The sequence below is a fragment of the Ruditapes philippinarum genome, unplaced genomic scaffold, assembly GCF_026571515.1.
Source record: "Ruditapes philippinarum isolate M1 unplaced genomic scaffold, ASM2657151v2 ctg856_1_1_1_1, whole genome shotgun sequence".
Lineage (NCBI taxonomy): Eukaryota > Metazoa > Mollusca > Bivalvia > Venerida > Veneridae > Ruditapes > Ruditapes philippinarum.
In genome coordinates this window covers 108,882-130,057 of record NW_026862309.1, presented here as the reverse complement: position 1 = coordinate 130,057, position 21,176 = coordinate 108,882, and the positions used below count along the sequence as shown (strand labels likewise).

The 21,176-nt window shown below is 32.0% G+C and overlaps 4 protein-coding genes across 4 annotated transcripts in view; 3 read left to right on the top strand and 1 right to left on the bottom strand.

Annotated features, from left to right (window-relative positions):
- Positions 1–142: 142 nt before the first annotated feature.
- On the bottom strand, positions 143–3,278 carry LOC132718600 (uncharacterized). The gene is made up of 2 exons (XM_060702315.1): positions 3,086–3,278; positions 143–489 (listed from the first exon to the last, which is right to left on the bottom strand). Exons 1-2 carry the CDS (start codon positions 3,126–3,128, stop codon positions 143–145), a joined length of 390 nt encoding a protein of 129 aa, XP_060558298.1. The 5' UTR covers positions 3,129–3,278.
- Positions 3,279–3,361: 83 nt separating this feature from the next.
- LOC132718604 (ninein-like protein) overlaps positions 3,362–21,176 on the top strand; it is a 53,934-nt gene continuing 36,119 nt past the window's right edge. The window contains exons 1-4 of the mRNA XM_060702318.1: positions 3,362–3,517; positions 7,830–8,071; positions 8,472–8,628; positions 10,040–10,233. Of these exons, the coding sequence (XP_060558301.1) occupies positions 7,874–8,071; positions 8,472–8,628; positions 10,040–10,233 (549 nt within the window). The 5' untranslated portion in view covers positions 3,362–3,517; positions 7,830–7,873. The remainder of the gene's footprint in view (positions 3,518–7,829; positions 8,072–8,471; positions 8,629–10,039; positions 10,234–21,176) is intronic.
- Positions 12,749–16,086, top strand: LOC132718606 (galactosylceramide sulfotransferase-like). The gene has a single exon (XM_060702323.1). It carries the CDS (start codon positions 12,987–12,989, stop codon positions 14,274–14,276), a length of 1,290 nt encoding a protein of 429 aa, XP_060558306.1. The 5' UTR covers positions 12,749–12,986; the 3' UTR covers positions 14,277–16,086.
- On the top strand, positions 16,850–19,046 carry LOC132718607 (galactose-3-O-sulfotransferase 2-like). Its single transcript, XM_060702324.1, has one exon. The coding sequence runs from the start codon at positions 17,353–17,355 to the stop codon at positions 18,622–18,624; it is 1,272 nt and encodes a 423-aa protein (XP_060558307.1). The 5' UTR covers positions 16,850–17,352; the 3' UTR covers positions 18,625–19,046.

Genomic DNA, 21,176 nt, shown 5'->3' with positions numbered 1-21,176 from the left:
TCAGGAACTTAAAATTGATAATCATCTACTTATAAGATATATAATCAGTTCTTTTGTGAACAATGCCCAGCAAAATAAGGTAGGATAATGTTGCATAAAATGAAAAAACAAATTTCCTCCCCCTTAGTTTATAAATCTACTGTTAAAGTTTACCCAGTCGATTTTTCCGGCTCAAACATGTTATCTTCACACACGCTTCCTTATACGGTCGCCCACGTGTTCTTTTGGCGGGAACTGCTATACTGGGTGACGTACTAGAAGGGGATAATGGATCCTCTATTGTTCTCTTTAGTGGTGGATATTCGAGTACTCGGAAAGAGTCTGCGTCGCCAGCGTAGAAAGTATCATAGTAATAGTTTTCTCTTGTGGGGGAGTAACTTCCTGTTTCCTCGTCACTCTCTTCAGATTCCCGTTCTGTCTTTACACGTTGTTGCCATAACCGGTCGGCATACGCTTCCAAATCTCTTGTGGCGGGAAAATCATCCAACTCTTATGAAAAATAAAAACAGAATCGAAATTTCATTGACATTACCAAACTGCTACAATCTATTATATATAGAGGCTTTATTTTAAATGTGTTTAGTATCTATTTCCTAAACAGTTCAGTAGGTAAAGCGCAAAACTAATAATCTCAATGTCGTGGATTCAAAACCTACTCAAGCCACTATCATTTTTAATAATTTTGTTTATTTAATAACAATGTCATCATACACTCTAATGGTTCATTTAAAAGACATCTTCATATCATCAAAGCATTCTTTAAACAATTAAGCAACGCTAAACTAACAATCAACCTCGCAAAAAGTAAATTTTGCCACGCTACATTAACATTTTTAAAACATTTTTTTGTTTGTTTTTATTCAGATTAGAAAATATTTTAAGTTTGAGCTGGATTCGAACCAACAACCTATGAGCTTGCAGGTTTACACATTAAACTAGAACATGTATGATGTTCTTCTCATAGATTGCGGTATAAAAACCGAAAATAATTAATAAACTGGCCAAATATATTTTCTTGTTCAACTGTTCACTAACATGGTAAGAATCATCAAAATCCCTTTTTAATTCATTCAAAACAAAAATTAGTGTGGGTCACATTTAGCAAAAAGGTCTTCACTAATTCAGCGGATGATGGTGTTTCACTTTTTTTTTTTTTTTTTTTTTTTAATATTTATGTTATACAACCATTCAATATTACAACTCTATTACAACTCGTTTCATTATATCAAAGCAACAATCGCTACTTTCGCTCTGAATTAATTCACAATTTTAGCATCACGATTTTAGCGGACAGGTCTCAAATTAGGACATAAATTGGGCGCGGATTTAGAGGGCCCATCCTCTAAAAACTTCCAAGCAAACTATCAATATTCAAAGGAAATTTGAAAGAGTTTCTTTTTTTCTCTCTGATCGCTAGTCAATGTGCCTACTGTATCACTTTTAACTATACAGTAGATTTAAACAAACTGTACTGTTTTGCGTTTCAAGTAAATTTTCAATCCCTTCTAAATAAATAGGTCTACTGATAATAAAATTTTTAAGATGGCACAGGTTTCCAGTTTGTAATGATTTTTTTAATGATTGGTATATAAAACGCCCCAAAATGCAGCAAAATGCACCGTTAGCATCGATAACCCCATTTTCGGTAACAAGACAACTCACCCCCCAGACGATTCACCCCCCAAAAAAACAAGACAACTCACCCCTCAAGACAGTTCACTCTCCAAAATAGATAAGACAATTCACCCCTCATAAATGATAATCATGTTTATGGGTAAAAAAGAATAAAAAAGTCAGTATATTTATTTATTAATTTATTATGTCATATTTACAAAATATAACTATAACAGCACATATACCACAAAAATATATTTTTATTCAATCAAATCAAATAGCACATAATTTATATTGAGGGAAATGCCCATAATAATCTTGATATTTTTATTGTATATATGATGCAAACATGTACAACTGTTTAATTATCCATTATCTTAAAGTGCTGAAAAACATATTGTCTATTCTACATCCACTTTTTCATCAGAAGCACTTAACACCTTATCATTGCTTGATGTCACTTCAACAAAATATCATGGAGAAGAAGTACATTGTATCATTTCTTTTTGGGATATTGTAAGGTTTCAAAATGTAATTTTATGTCATTCAAGTATAATCGGGACGTTTGGGAAATATTGCATGATTGTCATTTCATGTCATTATCACATATAATGGGGATTAGTATCATTTGGGTTGGGGAATATTACATGTCTCTGCCAGGAATCTATCTAATCACTAGTTATCACTTAACAATTCATCCATATATTTCCCCCACTTGCTCAAGGAATTCCTCGGCTCTGAGCTCATGCTCATCATACAAATCCCATAAGGAAAAAATGTCCGGATCCATTGACTTATAAATCTGTCTTCGTATACGCACATGGTGAATTTGTAATTTTTACAGTTTGTATGTAAATAATATGTAAAAATATTAACACATAGTAACAAATATTATTTTTTAAGTAATAAATTATAATAATTAATTTAAATATGACTAAATATTTTATAAATATCAATTTAGTAAAGAAACACAACAAATTTGTTTATTGCATCTTCTAATTTTAAGATAAATTTCATCAAAATCAAATTTAAGAAAATGGGGGGTGAATTGTCTGTGTCATTTTTCCAATAATGAAAGTTGAACTGTCTGATGGGTGAATTGTCTGGAAAAAAAATGACTTAGAGTGAATTGTCTGGGGGGTGAGTTGTCTGTAAGCCCCATTTTCCCCTTGCATGTTCTCCAACCTGTTTTTTTCCGCCCCAGCCTTCAGATTTAAGATATTTGAAAATATGACATTATTTAGGCCTACACCGAATCAAAGATGAGGCAAATTAACGCATCACGATTCTATGTACACATATATCCTAGGAAACCGATGTTGATTATATGATGACACCTTACCTAGACATTTTATTCAAACAGCTATTTAACGTGTAATGAAATATAACTAAAGTCACGTTAACGAACACGTGTGTTATATATATAATTAGCACTTTATTAACAGAATGACAGTAATCAGAAATAACTTACCCGGCTTTTGGTCATCCATCTTAAAAAGTGAATATGCCGACATCGGATGTTGTAAACGTTTCTCTATGTATGGCCTACTGTAGTGTTGCTTAATCAATACACACGCGTGTTTACAGGATTGTGACACGATAGAATTCTATTGGCTGAATAATTTAGACGCGTCTGCTAAAGTCGTGTTCACCTTGAAGTTGAAACAGACTATAGGATTTTTCGACTGGTACTCCACGTATTGTTTACCGTTAAGTGTCCTATTTGAAAAACGGTAAACACTTCAAGCGCGCGACTATCAGATGTCAACAAGTTGAAACTGTCAAATTATATTTCAATCAATTTGATAAGAATCAGATGTAGATGTATTAATGAAAGCATGCATACAGATAAACGATAACGTTTTGTTGATATGCGACAAAAGACTATTTGCGGAAAACTTTGGTAAAAATTTTATTCGGTGTTAACTGACTGTTGATAACGACGCTATGCGATAAATTTAGTATCACCCCACCCACATTTTCAAATAAATCTAGCGGCTTGGCTATTACCTTCAAGCTTTATCCAATCTACGAATTTTGAATTAAAGTTTTTTACTGCTTGGTAAATGGCATAGATCTAGGGTATTCTTCCTCAGTTCCTTTCAACTGTGTCTTAATAGATCTTGTCTTGTGGAATGTTTCTCTAGATCTAAGTCTCATATTTCAAATGTTCGAAATTATAGAAAAATTCTAAAAAAATGCTCATAAATAGTGTAGGAAAGTTGGTGCTGTTTAGCATGCTGTTTTTGTTTCTCCTGGGACTTAAAAAAAATGTCTTGTTTTTAAGTCGCTGACAAATTATTTTGCAAATATTATCGTGGTGTCTTGTATTATCGTGGATGAAAACTTGTCTATTTTATATAATTTAGCAGAGCTGTTTTATTTCGGGCAAATAAATGTGACAAAAACAGATAAAAAACTAAATAACTATGGAAATTATCGTAAAATCCAGAGGAAAAACATTAAATTTATCTGTTTTTTTCTCCAAAATCATCAATTTTCTAGTTTTTCCCATGTTGCAGAAACCTGTAGCGGGTCTCTGACACAAGACATTTCAAATGACGGTCTCACACTACTATATATACAATACAGCTCAAAATATTTGTTCCACAAATAGATAATACAGAATCATATGAACTCAAATTAAAAAACCAATAATGAAACATTGTTTATCCTTATCACTTTTTATTTTTGACAACAAAACAATAAAAACACGTGTCCCTACAATGGAAAACTGTAGCTACACATAGCTAGCAGCCTTAACAACCAATCAAATTCCACGATAATACGAGAAAGCAACTGCTTCACATAGAGGGTGAAGGTCAGTATATACAAGCGGAAATATCTTTTGTTTTGCTTTCGGTTACGATCTTTCTTCCTTTATATTGTCTAATAAAGGTATTTTTCAGGGTATCAGGCTAAAAAATACTGTACCAAAATGTTTTGTAAAAATTATCCAACCACGTTTAGTCCTTAGCCCCACGATAATACGAGAAAACACGATATATAATAAATTCACAATATTCATGGTTCATATCCATAACGGTACCATGAAGCTAAATATAGATGGGGAGGAAACGGTGACGTCACACAGTTAAATTCAGTATGGGGGGAATTGTGTTTACGCAAGTTATCCACTTATCATATGTCACGCGATTTTCCGAGATTTGATGCATCCTGGGTAAAAATAGCCATATTGTATTCCCGGAGCTACATGGACAAAAAAGACGAAGCTTTTTCTACTTATATAAGAAGCAATAGATATTTGTACAATACACACTTTTCTACACAAATATTTCTCAGATGAAAATCCATGTCGGCAATGTAAACAATAATTCACGGATATTGCCAAAGTTTAATGAGAGCATGAAATTCGGAGTCCAGCGGTAAAACCAAATTATCACCGAAGTGTGCAAAGGATTGTGGGTCTGAATCTGACTATCGTCTATTTTCGGAGCTTCCTATCTGTTGTTCATATATCTGTGATGGTACCATCTTTGCGAATCTAATAAAATTGTACCCACTTTGCAGATGCACATGTCATTCTCTGCTGAAAACAAGAAGGCAACATACACCAATCTAGATGTTCAATTTATTGATAAAAGAAAAGTTGGTAGAAGAAGTATACCACAGAACAGAAGTTTTAACTATGTCCTAAGGAATTTGTCCATTTTGCAACTTCACAATAATTTACACAAAATCGAGATGTTTCACCATACCTACCGCCTGGGTATGTTCTGTGGGTCTGTTCAGTGGTTGTCAATCAATTAGTCCAACTAATTGTACTGCGTGTTGAGATATTTTGCTATTTTGTGTATGAGCAACCCTATCTCTACCCAGAATAAACATTCAGAATTTAGCTTAAGCATGTCAATCTATTTTGACTATCAATCAATCATTCCCTTTTTTTCACCAAAAAATGCATACTTTTTATGCCACCGCAGCATCTGCGATGCGGTGGCATATAGCGATTCACCTGTGTGTGTATGTGTGTTTGTGTGTGTGTTATATAGATTATTATAGTGAACTTAAAAAATCTTCTTGTGAAAAACCACTAGTCCAATTTCAACCAAACTTGGCAGGGTTGTTCCTTGGGTGAAGGGCTTCCAAAGTTGTTCAAATAATTTCATTCCATGCAGAAATCTGGTTGCCATGGCAACCAAAAGGAATTATAAGAATAAATTTGAAAAATCTTCTTGTAAAGACCCAAAAGGCCTAGAGCTTAGATATTTTGCATAAGGCATTGTCTGGTAGACCTCTAACAAGATTGTTCAAATTATAGCCCCGGGGTCAAAATTGGCCCCGCCACGGGGGTCATTGATTTTCACAATGTACATATAGTAAAAACTTAAAATACCTTCTTGTAAAAACCCAAAAGGCCTAGAGCTTAGATATTTTGCATAACGCATCATCTGGTAAACCCTTACCAAGATTGTTCAAATTATAGCCCTTGGGTCAAAATCGGCCCCGTCCCGTGGTCATTGATTTTCGCTATATGTACATATAGTAAAAACTTAAAACACCTTCTTGTAAAGACCAAAATGCCTAGAGCTTAGATATTTTGCATAAGGCATTGTCTGGTAGACCTCTACCCAGATTATTCAAATTATAGCCATGGGGTCAAAATCGGCTCCGCCCCAGGGGTCATTGGTTTTCCTTATATGTATATGGTAAAAACTTAAAAAAAATTCTTCTAGCAATTGACAAATGCTAGAGGTTAGATACTTTGCATGAAACATTGTGTTGTAAATCTCTAGCAAGATTGTTCAAATTATAGCCCTGGGGTCAAAATTGCCCCCGCCCTGGGGGTCATTGATTTCAATATATACATATAGTAAAAAGTAAAAAAATGTTATTATCTGAAGGTACAAGGCTTAGAGCTTTAATATTTGTTAAATAATATCATCTAAAGGTACTCTACCAAAGTTGTTCAAATTTTGCCTCTAAATGTGTCAAAATTAGCCCCGCCCTTGGGAGCCATAGGTTTATCTTATATGTATATAGTTAAAACTTAAAAAATCATCTTCTCTAAATTTACAAAGGATAGAGTTAAGATATTTTGCATGAAACATTGTGTAGTGAACTTTTAGCAAGATTGTTCAAATTATAGCCCTGGGGTCAAAATTGGTTCAGCCCCGGGGGTCATTGATTTTCATTATGTACATATAGTGAAAAAAAAATTTTTGCCTGAAGGTTCAAGGCATAGAGCTTTGATGTTTTATATATAATATCATCTATAGGTCCTCTACCAAATGTGTTCAAATGTCAAAAATTTGCCCTGCCCGGGGCAGTGATTCTCATTATGTACACATAGTAAAAACAGAAAATAAAACAAATGTTTTCTGAATGGGAGAAAGCTATAGCTTAGATATTTGACTTGAAATGTTGTTTGGTGGACCTGTATCAAGATTGTTATTAAACCCTTGGGTCAAAATTATGCCTTGCCCAAGGGGACAGTGACCTACTTTCTTGTCCTTTGATGTACAGCAATGACATTTTGACCATGTGCACAGTTTTAGTTGTAAAATTGAACTTTGACCTAGATTTTGATGATGTGACCTACTTTCTTGTCCTTTGATGTACAGCTATGAAATTTGAACCATGCGGTGGCATAGCATTTTTCTCAAATGCAATCTTGTTCAATAATAAAATGATTAAATTAATTTTGGCAATTGTAAACAGTAATTTTTTAATGTCTATTTTAAGAACATTAACATTGAAAATTTGGACAAGAGTGCAATACCTGACCTCTTATTCTAGCTATAATCATTTGCAGAGTAAACAATAGAATTTCCAAAACTTTAGCATAACCTGCTGAAATATTGTATGTCATGTTAGAATTAAAAAATAAAAAAACCAAAGCTTTTATCTGGATTAAATCGATGTCATGACTCATGTAATACATCTGTCCGCACACATGGTACTGTTGTGTGGACAATTTAGGAAATTTTATATATCCTCCATGGTGGGCCTCAGACATAAGTTGTGTCAACATAATCAGAAATAAACAAACTAGTTTGTTATTATAAGGAGAAGAACCGAGCTGTACCATGTCAAATTTTCCAATCTCTAACTTTAAAATTATGAAATCTGTATGGAAAAAATCAAAAAGTGTCCGGTTGATGGTTCCCGACCAGTATATTTAGTAAAGATATAAAGGTGTTGCTGTAATTTGTAGTTTAGGCAGGTGTACTAAAAGTATTATTTTATTTTAGAAATGCGCTTTTAAATTTTGGATGTCCAGGATATATAAAAAGATATGTCAGCAAGCAAGAAATTGACCGAGTCAGCTGAGCATGACATGTACATTGCTCAATTAAAGGAAGTGTTTGACAGTTGTGATGAGACTGGTTCAGGTACATTAGAGAGACAGGAACTGCTTCAACTATGTGATAAATTACAGCTTGATGACCAGTCTGAGTACCTTGTCAATGAGCTTCTGAAAAACAAGGCACAGGTAAACTTGTTTACTGTTTCATGATAATTTGTTACAGCATGTGATATCAGTTGTGTAGGGTTTTTTTTATATCTATCAATTTTGTTTTCGATATTTTTTAGTCAATAATTGGCAACAAACATGTAATTTACTGAGTTATCATGAGCAAATAGCATATGTACTGTAAATTTGTCCCTGCTTTTATTTTTTTTTCTTAATCTGTTTATCTCTCTAAAATATGGAGAATTTTAAAGTGTTGAAAGCTTTATATATATTTGTCGAGTGTAATATTTTTGTTTAAATGATTACAAAATACCTAGAATGAAAGAAATATGCCATTATATTTTTTTGAAAGCAAGTGGGGCATGCATAAAATCATTTTTAAACCTACTTAATAGCAGCGGAATCTTTTTGTTTAAAGGTTGACTTCAAAGAATTCCGTGAATCTTTTGTGAACATTTTATGTCAAACATACAGCAAAGAGCCATCATCTGATGAGGAAGAAGAAGGAGAAACTGAGAGTGAGTCAGAAGATGAGATGAGTGATAATGATGATACAATGGTATCCGAGAGTAATGGTGAGTTCTTTTTATTCCTAATAACTTTGGCATTAAAGATAAGCTAATGAAGTGTATTTTTATTCTACACACAGTTTTGATATCATTTCAAATTTTGATAATTATACAAGAGAGGACCAATATACTTACAACTGTTAAATTGTTACAACTTTGGTCTTAAATTTGCCAAAAAGCACAGTTTCAATATGATAATTTTTAACAAGACACTTGTCCATGAACAGCATGCTCCACGTTTTACAATGCTGGATAGTTTAATTGATTTAAACCTGCTTTTGTTAGTAAACAAGTATTTTAAGTCTTAATTGAACAGCATTGGCAGATTTTCAGAATAGAAAAATATTTTTAGTCAAAAAGGGGAAAGTATAAAGCATAGCAATATTGATAGTGAACAAATATTCAAAGTTAAAAGTGAGTATTGTGGATAGTTTATAAGAAATTTAACTTAAAGAGGCCAGTAATCAAGAAATTCTTAATAAATTCCAAGTTTAACTGTTCTGAGGTGCATTCCAATTTTATAGTACAGTGTGATCTCTACAGAGAGGCCCTCTGTAGAGCAATAACCACTTAACAACAACAGCATGAAAACTTCACAAACTTAACATTTAACATTGAATTTCATCCCTCTAGTGCAACACCTCTCAACAGCAACCAAACTTATGCCTTCAAAAGGGCATTACTCTGTAAAGGTTTTACTTGTTTGAAATGAGTACTTTGGATAGTTTTCTGTAGAATTAACAAGTGCAAAAAAATCTAAGAGTAAAAACAAGGGCATAACTTTGCAAAAGATATAAGATATGAATTATTCGCCTTTATGATATGGTCTAACATTTTAGTATTGTCATATCAAATGTACCAAGTTTAAAGTATTTTGAGAGCATGAACCATAGTAAAACACTGACAAAGTAAAAAATGGGCATACCTTTGCAAAGCAATAATATTTTATTATCTGTCCTTTTAATAAGGCATCACATTATGCTAGCAAATCAGTGTAAAAAAAGTTGAATTGAATACCTTTCATAACCAATGCCATTGCCAGCAAGAGGGTCATGTCAATAGGTCCACTTTTTTCTTTAAAAACTGCAGTCAGATTGAAACAAATTTTTTTTATAAAATACTTTTGTAACATATTGAACTACATGTTGAAATTTGAAACACAAACTGTGACTTCCACTAATTGTTATATATATAATGAATAACCTCTCTCTCTTTTCCTCTTTAAGGTGAAATGAAGATAACATTCTTTATATAAATAGTAGGAAAGGCAACAAGTTACCAGTTAATCCAACATTTAGTTATAAAATAAATGCAACTGAATAAGTTATGTTTGCTATTCAATTTTATTTATCTGTTCAATACATTGTTGAAAAGTATATAAAAGGGAAATTGTAAATGCATTTAATATATTTAACAGATATTCCAGTTAAAAGAGAGATGAGCCCCAAGTATATAGTAGGAGAGAAGCAATATGGTCGTCGGTCATTACCTGTTAGTGCGGAGGAATTGGAGGATTTATCTGTACTGGATGAGGAAGACATCGAGGTGGCCTCATCAACAAAATCTCTCAAACGTTCGATCACTGTTCATGATGACACCGACTCTGAAGAGGTAGGTATTTGTATAAAAACAGCACTTTTTGATATTGATGAGATATCTGTAGCAGCAATCGACCAGATTCAAGCTTTTTTATGAAAATTAAGAAAAAAATGTCATGTAGCAAAAGTTTTTGTAAAGTCATATAAATGAAGGGATGACTGCTAGACTGAGACATTTCCTATTTTCCTATACACTGAATAATCTATAAGTCAAAAGATGCAGAAATAGCCTTTAATCTGTCAGTAAGAAGTGATATATATGGATTAAAGATGGTTTATCTTTAAAACGTACAAAGTCTTTTTGACGATGAATGATTACATTTCTTAAAATCTTAAAGTCCAAATATATTAAAATGAAAGAAATTTACAGTTCATTGCATTCAAACTTGTACAACTAAGAAGAACCCTTACAATACATGGAGTTTGCATTTTCATTTCCATGTTGATTAAGTTAGATTTGTGATATAATATTTACATCACTATAATATTGTACCTGTAGACAAGACATTGCAGTATTAAGTAGTAAGCATTGTTTTGGGAAATATAGTATGTAAAATGTAAGGAAGTATGAAGAATCTATAATATAGAATAAAGATCTATCATCTTATACATGTATTATCTTCTCGTATTTCATTTAACAGTTTTCTGATGTTTGTGAAACTGATTAGAGTCAAGAAGGTAGCATTCTTTAGTTGAAACATATATATGTTTAACATATTAATCATTTTATAACAAGTTCATGTATCATATTGTTTTATGATGACATCACCAGTCAATAGATCTCATTCAGTCAGTTTCTCCTAAAGTATGTCTAGTGAATTGAGCCATGTCATGACAAAACCAACATAATGGGTTTGCGACCAGCATGGATCCAGACCAGCCTGCGCATCCGCGCAGTCTGATCAGGATCCATGCTGTTCGCTATCAGTTTCTTGACTTGTAAAAGGGTTAGTAAGCGAACAGCATGGATCCTGATCAGACTGCGCGAATGCTCAGGCTGGTCTGAATCCATGCTGGTGGCAAACCCATTATGTTGGTTTTATCATGGCGTGGCTCAATTTATCTTTGATTTCAGACATTTCAGAATCTTGTTCATTCACATAGAGAACTTTCTATACTTTTTAATGACCATTAGAATTAGAAACTTTAAATAAATGTTATGTTTTTGATAATAAACTGACAAATGTAATTTCATAGACTTGGTATATTTTGTTTATTTTCATTCCACATACCTGTTGATAAAACTTATTGTGATAACAAACTATTGTTTCTATAATATGGTACATTTATACATGTATATATATAACAGTAAATCTGTCTTGTGTTGGTATCTTTATAAGGTATTGTAACTTAGGGAAGGGATTTGTGTCAGTTACTTTTTATTTAACAGCTGCTGTACAGACTAAGTTGGGCTCAGCATTATTATTAGCACAATATCTGGTTATGGTTTTGCATGCATTTCATATCTCATAAACCACTTGAGAAATGACTTGAAGCTTCGCATAGTCATATTCCTGAAATTGTAAATGAGAAACTCTTGCTTGGATTTACACTGAATGATGAGCTAGTGTATCTCTTTAAATCTAAGTTAACATTTGAAACTTCACACATATATGTCTTCTTGGTCACAATTGTTGGTCACTGATCAAGACTAATAATTTCAGCATTAAATTTCACAGAATTATTTTCCCATATGTGATCTTTAAAAGAATCCAGGCTTTTTTCTGTAAGGCATTGGGAATATTTGAGTTTACAGTCTGAGAATTGTTTTGATTAATTTTGTACATGAATGCTTGTTTCCTTTCTTTAGATTGATTATGTTTGTGTGTACAATACTAAAATAACCATACTTTAGATTTATTAGGAAAGTATGTCACAAAATATCATATTTCATATCGTGGCCAATTAGAAATATGTTGAAGTATATAACTATCTAGTGTTTTATTCCCCCTAATTTAGATATAGTCTTATATCTTCCAAAATAAATATATCATTTTTTCTGACTTGGTTATTAAATATATATTTTAATATTTTATTCTCAGACGTTAAGAATCTCATTCTTGTGGAATAAAGTAATTATAGACCTAAGATAAGATTTAAAAGTTAACCAACAGTTCCTTCGTATTTCTTACATAAAACCTATTTAACTCAATACTGGAAATAAAATTTATGCAAAGACATTGTAAGTTTACTTTATTTTACAGACTAACTAAGCAAGGTAAACATAAAAGTAGTGGTATTTTTATTAATAATCCTTGAATTTTATGTTTTTGTTCTTTTATTTGCTGCATTGATTCCCTTTTATAGACCTTTATTTACAATAACTATCAGCTTAAGCAACTGGTAATGGTAGTTTTATTGTTAATGTTGCCATATCAATTGGCTTTTATATATAATTTATCTTGCATTTTCCCCTTTACATTTATACTGATATAGTCTGTTTCAAAGATATGAGTCATTTCTAGCCAGGTGGTATTTGTTTATGGTTTATTTATAGCTACTGTCATTGTTGACATGTATATATTCTCCTGATAAGAATCAAGTGTAGTGAAGTTGTATAAAACGTGTTGTAAAGTTTTACACAAACAGCAAATTTTAAATTTGACTGAATATTAAACTTTTAGAATGCATTTTGTAAACTGATTTAGCTTATTAGGTAAAATATGCTATAAATAACTTACAACAGTTTTATGAAGGTCGCAATATGGATTAAGACAGCTGTATAAAGTAGTGTGTTAAAAGTATAAAAATAGCAATAATTTAAACATGAGGATCAAGCTAAAGAAGGGAAATATCAAAATTGTGTTATTAATTATCACCTTCATAGTTGTGTTTATAGTGCTGAACAATTCTTATAAAGTGTCAAATGAACTTTATAATGATATATCAAGATTTGAGGAGAACTTGGACTATTATGTAGAAAATGTTGACTATGATGACAGTTTCTCTCCATTCTTCATAAGGAAGAAGAAGATTTTTAACAAGATTAGTAAAGGATTTTGCCAAGAAAGGAGGAATTTTGTGTTCATAAAAACCATGAAGTGTGCCACCCAAACTTTAGTTCAAATATTCAGAAGGTTTGGCTACTTAAGACATTTGAATTTTGTCTTACCACGAGGGAATAATATTTACATTGGTTGGCCTTTTATACCAGAGAAACAGGACTATAGACCGTCTGGACGAGAGTTTAATATTCTGACAGAGCATGCTGTGTACAATCATACAGTCATGACAAAACTAATGCCAAAGGACACTAAATATATCACCATCATCAGGGAGCCATTCAGTCATTTTAAATCTACCTTCAATTACTTCAACGTAGCCAACATATCATTTGTTAAAGAGACCGATAAAGTATCTGGCTACCTTCAAAATTTAGAAAAATATGAAAGTAGTTATAAGAGACCAAATGCAGCCTTACGTTACTGTATCCCGGATGGATTTTCTGTTACTAAAAACCAACTATCTCATTGTTTAGGGATGCCGTTAGGATATCCTTCAGGTCGTGAAAATATCACAGCTAACAAAATGTTAGTGCAGGATTATATTAAACACCTAGATTCAGAATTTCTACTTGTAATGATAATGGAATATTTTCACGAGTCTCTGGTGCTACTTAAACGTCTCCTGTGTTGGTCTATGAAAGATATTCTATATCACACCATTAATGTTGGAAACTATGGTTATAAAAATACCCCACCTAGTGCAGAAAATCTTAAAATATATCAAACATGGAGTCATATAGATTACCTTTTATATGATCATTTTAATAAAACATTTTGGAGAAAAGTGATATCTGAAGGAGATGACTTTCAAGCAGAATTATCTGAGTATAACAAGGTCCAGTCTCAAGTATCAAACTTCTGTTCGGACTTGAGTAATAAAAACAATGTGACAGTGATTGAAGAATCTCCATATAGTGATACATTTACTATAAGCAAGGACTACTGCCTCATGCTAGGAATAGATTTACTCGAGTATTTAAAGAGAAGATTTGATAGAGAAGAGGCTTGGTCAGAACCAGAAAATAAAACTGCTGTGAAAAGAGGCTGCTGATTGCTGAAGAATTAATCATTGCCATATATATGATTTTAATAACTTGAATACTAACAGCTAACCAAAGGAATCAAAAACTGTTACCTACAGATATTTTTTAAGGATTTTTTTACATTAAGAACAACTTGTTATGTAATCAGACAATTACATTTTGTTAGGTATTTTTTTCTCAGAAATTGAGAATGATGAATTTGACTTGAATTCCAATATAAAATTCAGAATTTTCAGCTGTAATGTTCCAATTGTATTGATATATTTCTTGTTCAGAATTCAATACAAAGTATTTTTGTCCATTCATTTATGAGATTGATATGCTTTGACACTAAGACAGCCTTAGACAGGTGATGCATTGAATAAGCATGAAAAACTATTGTCAAAATTTGTACATTTGTAAACTTTCATTGAAGTTTTGTATTACATGAATAATTGAGGTACTATTTATTGCCTTATGGCATTAGACATACAATTATTAATGTGTTTTTGTGACAGAAGCTACAGAAAAGTCACAAAACTTGTCTGGACTTATAATTCCTAAAAAACTACTGTTGCAATTTTATTTAAACTTTACAAGAATGATCAGTACCAAGTCTTCCTATGCATATTGTCAGCATTTTCCAGTTCAATGATTTTAGCGAGAGTTATGGCCTTTTAATGAATTTTACTGTTTAAAGTTTTGTTCAGACTTCTTCTGTTACACTACTAATGTTATTTGATTGTTTGTTTGTTTGTTTGTTTCATTTTACGCCTTTTCCCAACAGTATTTCAGTCATATAGGCGGGTAGTTTCCTAACCATCGTTCCTGGAGAGTTACACCAGTACTAAGACTACCTTTCTCCGCGCTAAACTACCAAAGCATTCTCCGGGGATCGAACCCACGCCAGAGAGGTAAATGGATTAGAAGTCATCGACTCTAACCCCTCAACCATTTGATTGAAACTTTACAATATTGAAAGGGACCTCAAGAACTTGCGCATATTTAACAATTCTGGTTAATTAATTTTTGGCTGACTCATGGCCCTTGAATAGAAAAAAATAGGATTTTGGCCAGTTAATGATTAATTTTTCTCATGCTACACAGTAGCTGCAACATGCTACAAAGTAGCAACAAAGTCCAATCACCCCTCAATACAACTGTTTTAATTGGCTATCATGAGGTGATACATGTGATTACTAACTCTTGTGTTATAATATCATATGGTGTCAGTTTTGTAAATTTAGTTCTTTTTGCTTAAATTAAAATCCCAGTTTTATTGTTTTTGGTCTCACTAAATAAAATCACATGCAGTGTTTCAGATAAGACTGTTAACCTTCAGTGTCTCTTTAGAATAATTACTGTATTGCCCAAATCCTTGGAGCTGTTGTGTATAAGGGAGTGGGGCTAGGGAGGAGAGGGGTAGGTGGGGATGGAGTTAATTTTATGGTAGTGTACATCTAACAACAAATTATTGCAAGAACTGATGCTGACTGATATAAATGATTTCACTGTAATAGAAATTCAATACACTTCATCACTAAATCTCTTTTTCCTCTACCAATAAAGCCTATTAGAAGCTTAAGACAAAATGTTAAGGATTATTGCATTAAATGTTCAGAGTTAGGAAACAGATGGTTTTATACCTGCAGCTAAAGAAGGGAATGTCTCAAATTATCTTGTAATCTTTCCTCTGTGTCATTCTGCCTCAGTATCTGCTAGTCTCCACTATGTTTCTGTTTATGTTTGTTTCTATTTTAAGGAAAATCATGTCTATGGATCACTTGCTTAACAAATTATCATGAGATATAAGTTATTGCCAACACCTCAATTTTCAGATTTATTTTCTGAAGGATTGACAGGGAAAAAAAACAAAATTTGATCCAAAAAATAATGAGATTTCTTAATTGACTTGGCTGGTAAGATCAGCTTTGTTTTCATTGGAAATCCTTTAGCTTCTAGTCAACCTAGAGGTTTTGGTTAAAAAAAACCCCAAAATGATTCTGTGGAGGCAAAATATATTTCCCATCCTCACAAATGATGTACATTTTTAGAAAATTATTTGTTTTTACAATTATTGTTGGAAATTTATGGAATAAAAACATGTTAATTTCTCCACTGTTTTATGATATTTGTGTTCAGTGCCAATTTTCATTAATTTTGATATTCATGCTATAAACATTGTAAATGTTTGATGCAAATAAAGATTTATTTGATTTTAATTTGTTAATGTTATGAAGATTACTTTACAGGGTAACTTGCGTTTAATTCTTTTTTGTTTTAAATGGGAGTTGATAAAAATGATATGAAAATTTAATAAAGTAAAACATAAAAAAATCAAAACCAGTGTTCAATATTTTACAACCTTTATAAATGTCAGTATAATTTATAGATGCTTGGTTAAATTTATCAGTTATATACATTTCAATATTGATATGACCCAATATTGAAAACATGGCACACAGAAGTCAATGTCTATTTCAATTTGTATTCTATATCTTAAGTTTAGTTCAAAGTTAATTGTCCATTGCATCTTTTCCTATTTCTTTTGGAATTTCTTTCTTTTCAGTGAAATTTTTTTAATTCTTAATCTTTGTACCGAAAATGAGTACACAAATTTACACTAACAGCTTTGTATAGTTGTAATGCTGTCTATGAAATATTAACTTTCACTGATTGTATACTTTCTTAAATAATTATTATCCCAGTATAGTAAAGCAGTAAGACAAAATGTTGAAAATTGTGTTTTGAAACACCCCCCTGTAACGTAAGAGCACCTCTGATATTTAATTACAATTACTTTAATGATAAAACTGTATTAACAACTGTAATCTAAACAACAACTGGCTCCTGCCAAATAATTGCAGTAATGAAAGCCATTCCTAACATAAAAAACTTTGAGAAAAGATGATGATAGAGGAAATTGGTTAATTGACAAGTGTGAGACACTTGCAGGATTAGGTTACTATTTCTTTGTCTATCTTATTATAAAAACTGATATATAGACTTTGACTTTTATGTCTGAAATCATAAGTGAACATCTCTCTTATGAGATTTATGAAATGATATTACTAGTGATAAGAGATTTTACAGTGAAATAAAAAAATGCATTTACGGAGATGTTTTATGTGCATTATAACAGTTTCGTTTTTATTTTACCTTTTTCTGTCAGTTTATCTAAATTTTTCGTTGCGGTCACATGATGCAAGGAATGGTGTTTTGTTTTATCAGGGACTTAGTTTTGCTGATAGAGTTCCAGTTCAGACTAAGATTAAGTGTACAAATGAAATGACAAATTTTGTTTTTATTAAGTGCATGAAATGTGCGACTGAAACTATGGCGTCAGTTCTACGCCGATTTGGATATCTCAGAAATTTAACTTTCGTTTTGCCTGTTAAAAGAAATCTTTATCTTGGATGGCCTTTTCCTATTGAATTAAGTGATATCAGACTATCAAAGTTTGACTACAACATTCTATTAGAACATAGTATATATAATGGCTCTTTTTTGCAACAGATTATGCCGAATAATACTATGTATATAACAATGATCAGAAACCCGTGGGATCATTTCAAGTCAACTTACAACTATTTTGATGTTGGAGAAATAGGTGATGTACCAAATAAAAGTATTGAAACATATTTGAAGAATATCACATACTATGAAAGCATTTATAAAAGCCCAGAAAAGAACTGGAGACGTCATTGTGTTCCGGAAGGGTTTTCAATTACTCGAAACTTATTATCACACTGCCTGGGTTTCCCACTTGGATTCCCAGCTGGTAGAGAGGATATAAGTAAGAACCAGGGCAAGCTACAAAGCTACATCAACGACCTTGAGGAGAGATTTTCCCTTGTTATGATAGTGGACTATTTTGCCGAGTCCCTTGTGTTACTTAAACGCATCATGTGTTGGAGTTTTAAGGATATTGTTTATCATCATTCAAATATGGGCAACTATAAAGACAGCAACCTTAAATCACTCAAACCAGAAGGAGAATATTACAAAATTCACCGCAATTGGAGTAATGTGGATTATATGCTATTCAATCATTTCAATAAAACATTATGGCAAAAAATTAAAAATGAAGGTCCAGATTTCTATGAGGAAGTACAACAATTTAGACTAATTCAGCTGTTGGTGGAGAGATTCTGTTTTATTGAAAACATGTGGAAGTTTCCAAACAAGTATATGACTATTCCTGGGTCTAAGTTTGGTAAAAAGTTCAATATAACTGGTGAAGATTGTGTTTTGATGAATACATACATGTTGCCTTTGTTGTGGGCAAAATTTTATGAAATTGAGGGAGTAAGCCCTGAACAATTTGAAGATGTTGAAAAGAGACCTAAGCCACTTAAAGGATGTAGTATAAGATAGGACTAGACCCTGTAATTTGACTGGCATATACCTTGTGCAAGAAATGAAAATGAAAGGTTTTACTGGCACTAAGTGTAAGACATTATATGATATACAAAATGTTTTTGTCATATGGTTAAAGTTATATTAGTAAATAATTTATTTCAGATTTTTTGTATTAGACTTAATTGTGGTAGTGGTAGAATTTACTTATTATTAATAATTTTTTTTTATTTTGGAGAAAATTTATCATTTTGGAAGTTTTTTATATATACATGTATTAACATTCATGACTCTTTACAACAAAAGCTTTGAAATGCTGAAATAAAAGAAAAAGATTCAATGTTCAGCAATTAGCAATTTTTAAAAAAAATTTTTTACAACAAAACAAGTTATGTTATGAAAATCACTTACCAATTTCTGATGATTCTTTCCCACTAATGTGAAAAGAATAAAAGGAATTTATTTTAACTTATAATGTATAGAAAAGCATAATTTAAGGTTATCTAGAAATTGCATAAATTTGCACATATTTAAAAGTGAACCTTTTTAGTAGTAAAACATCTTAAATGATGTGAGAGATTTAAACTATTGATATATATGAAGTTTATATTGTATTATATATGGTATATAGCTTCTTAAAATAATTGTTTAACACTGTTGACAGTGCTATTGATAGTTTTACAAAAATGTACTTTACTGAATAAAGATGTTTACAATGGTCATTCTTGTCTAGTCTATTAACCCTGAATTATCTTTATCCGAGATCCTAGTATATAATGATTATTTGTACAATAAATCTTCAAGTTTGATCAGGAAATTGAGAAAACAAACAAATCAAGTAAAGTAGCTATGAAAATAGGCTAATATATCGATAAAACAAGTGTTTAAATGCAATACCTGTAGGTGGATTATAGTTAGAATAAATCTCTCTTTATTGTACGGATAGTCACAGTCATGTTGCAAGTAAGTTTTATACATTAGTATAAAGTATTTTGAAAATATAAAATTGAGAATATTATATAAAGGGGGTTGAAAGCTATGCATCATTCTAGTAAATATTAGAGTAGTACCTTAAGATTTTTTTTCAATAGTGGGGCTATCCTACACAGCTCGGCATCTGTGTGTCTGCATTAAACTTTTGATAAAGTTTTATGTGAAACTTCTTGTACATTATATGTACCACATCAACCATTGAAGATATTTGCTTATATTTTCACATCAAACTATTTGAGATCATGATAGGAGGTCACTATCCAAGGCCCATAACTCTAGTATGGATTTTTACAGAGTTATAGCCCTTTGTGAACTTAGATTATAAATTCCTCGTGCAACATAATCCCTGCCTTTGGACTCCACTGAGGTGCTTTATTAAATGACGGGACTGGAAGTATTTTTCCAAGATTAGTGTATGATTTGATGTACTCTGTGTTAAATCAACAACTTGTGTGCCAACTGTCTGATCATTCCCTCAAATCTGGCTAAAAATTGCACTAATTATCGCTGTTCAATTTAGTGTCGAGAACATTTCAGCATTATCCTTTGCAGGATTTTCCATTTTAAGTGCTTCATTTGAGCTATGTAACAATTATATTATATTATTACATTGTATATTTTATGTTTTTATGCATTTCATGGATATACTGAGGTCAAGGTCACCAGTGATGAAAATAGATTTCCCCTTTTGCTCGTAATTACATGTATAGTCTTTATTTGTTCACTGATTTCTTTCATATTGAATGTGTTAACAAATCAAGGATATGAATCAAAGCTTTTCACTGTTAAAAATAGATATTTACACTTTTTATGAATCAAAGCTTTCAGTGCTAAAGAGTAGATGTTTACACTTTTGGTTGTACAGCCTTTATTTATTGACCAGTGTCTTTCATATTTGGTAAGAACGGTATCCGGACAATTCCCCTCCTGGACGATTCCCCTTCCAGTAAATTTGAATGTTTTTTCACAACCCGGACATTTCCCCTCCCGTTATTTTTTACGGCGGACAATTCCCCTCCCGTTATTTTAGCAGAGCGGACAATTCCCCTCCCGCTGTTCTCAGAGCGGACAATTTCCCTCCCGTGGCTGTTGAACAAATATATGTTATAATATTGTTTATTTGAATCGACTTTAAATACATTTTGCTTGTCTATATTGACATGAATATAAACAAAACGCATTTTTTGGTTGAAATAATCTTTATTTCGTCAGTACATTTCTGCAGCGGAAAATGATTGTAAATAATTTGTTTTGCAATCAAGGACACGTTTAATTAAGGGCAGCATTGATTAAAGATTTTTTATCGACAGTTTGTTTATCTTAAGCAGCGGCGGCAATGATTAAAGGCGGTATAATGTCACCTTTGTGAAATAATGATTCTTAAAAGTTCCGATCTTTAACAGTTTGTTGTTAAGAGAAAAAACTGTCATCTTTAATATGAATTGTTATAGATTTTTTATACGCAGTGACGGCTATGATTAAGGGCCGTATAATGTCACGTTCTGCTCTGTGAAAAAACGGGAAGGGAATTGTCCGCTCTGCTAAAATAACGGGAGGGGAATTGTCCGTCCTATAAA

Coding starts and splice junctions, on each gene's coding strand:
- LOC132718600 (XM_060702315.1), bottom strand. CDS start 3,128: ATGTCGGCATATTCACTTTTTAAGATGGATGACCAAAAGCCGG. Junction 490..3,085: donor GATGGATGACCAAAAGCCGG/GTAAGTTATTTC, acceptor ATTTTTCATAAG/AGTTGGATGATTTTCCCGCC.
- LOC132718607 (XM_060702324.1), top strand. CDS start 17,353: ATGCATTTACGGAGATGTTTTATGTGCATTATAACAGTTTCGTTTTTA.
- LOC132718606 (XM_060702323.1), top strand. CDS start 12,987: ATGAGGATCAAGCTAAAGAAGGGAAATATCAAAATTGTGTTATTAATT.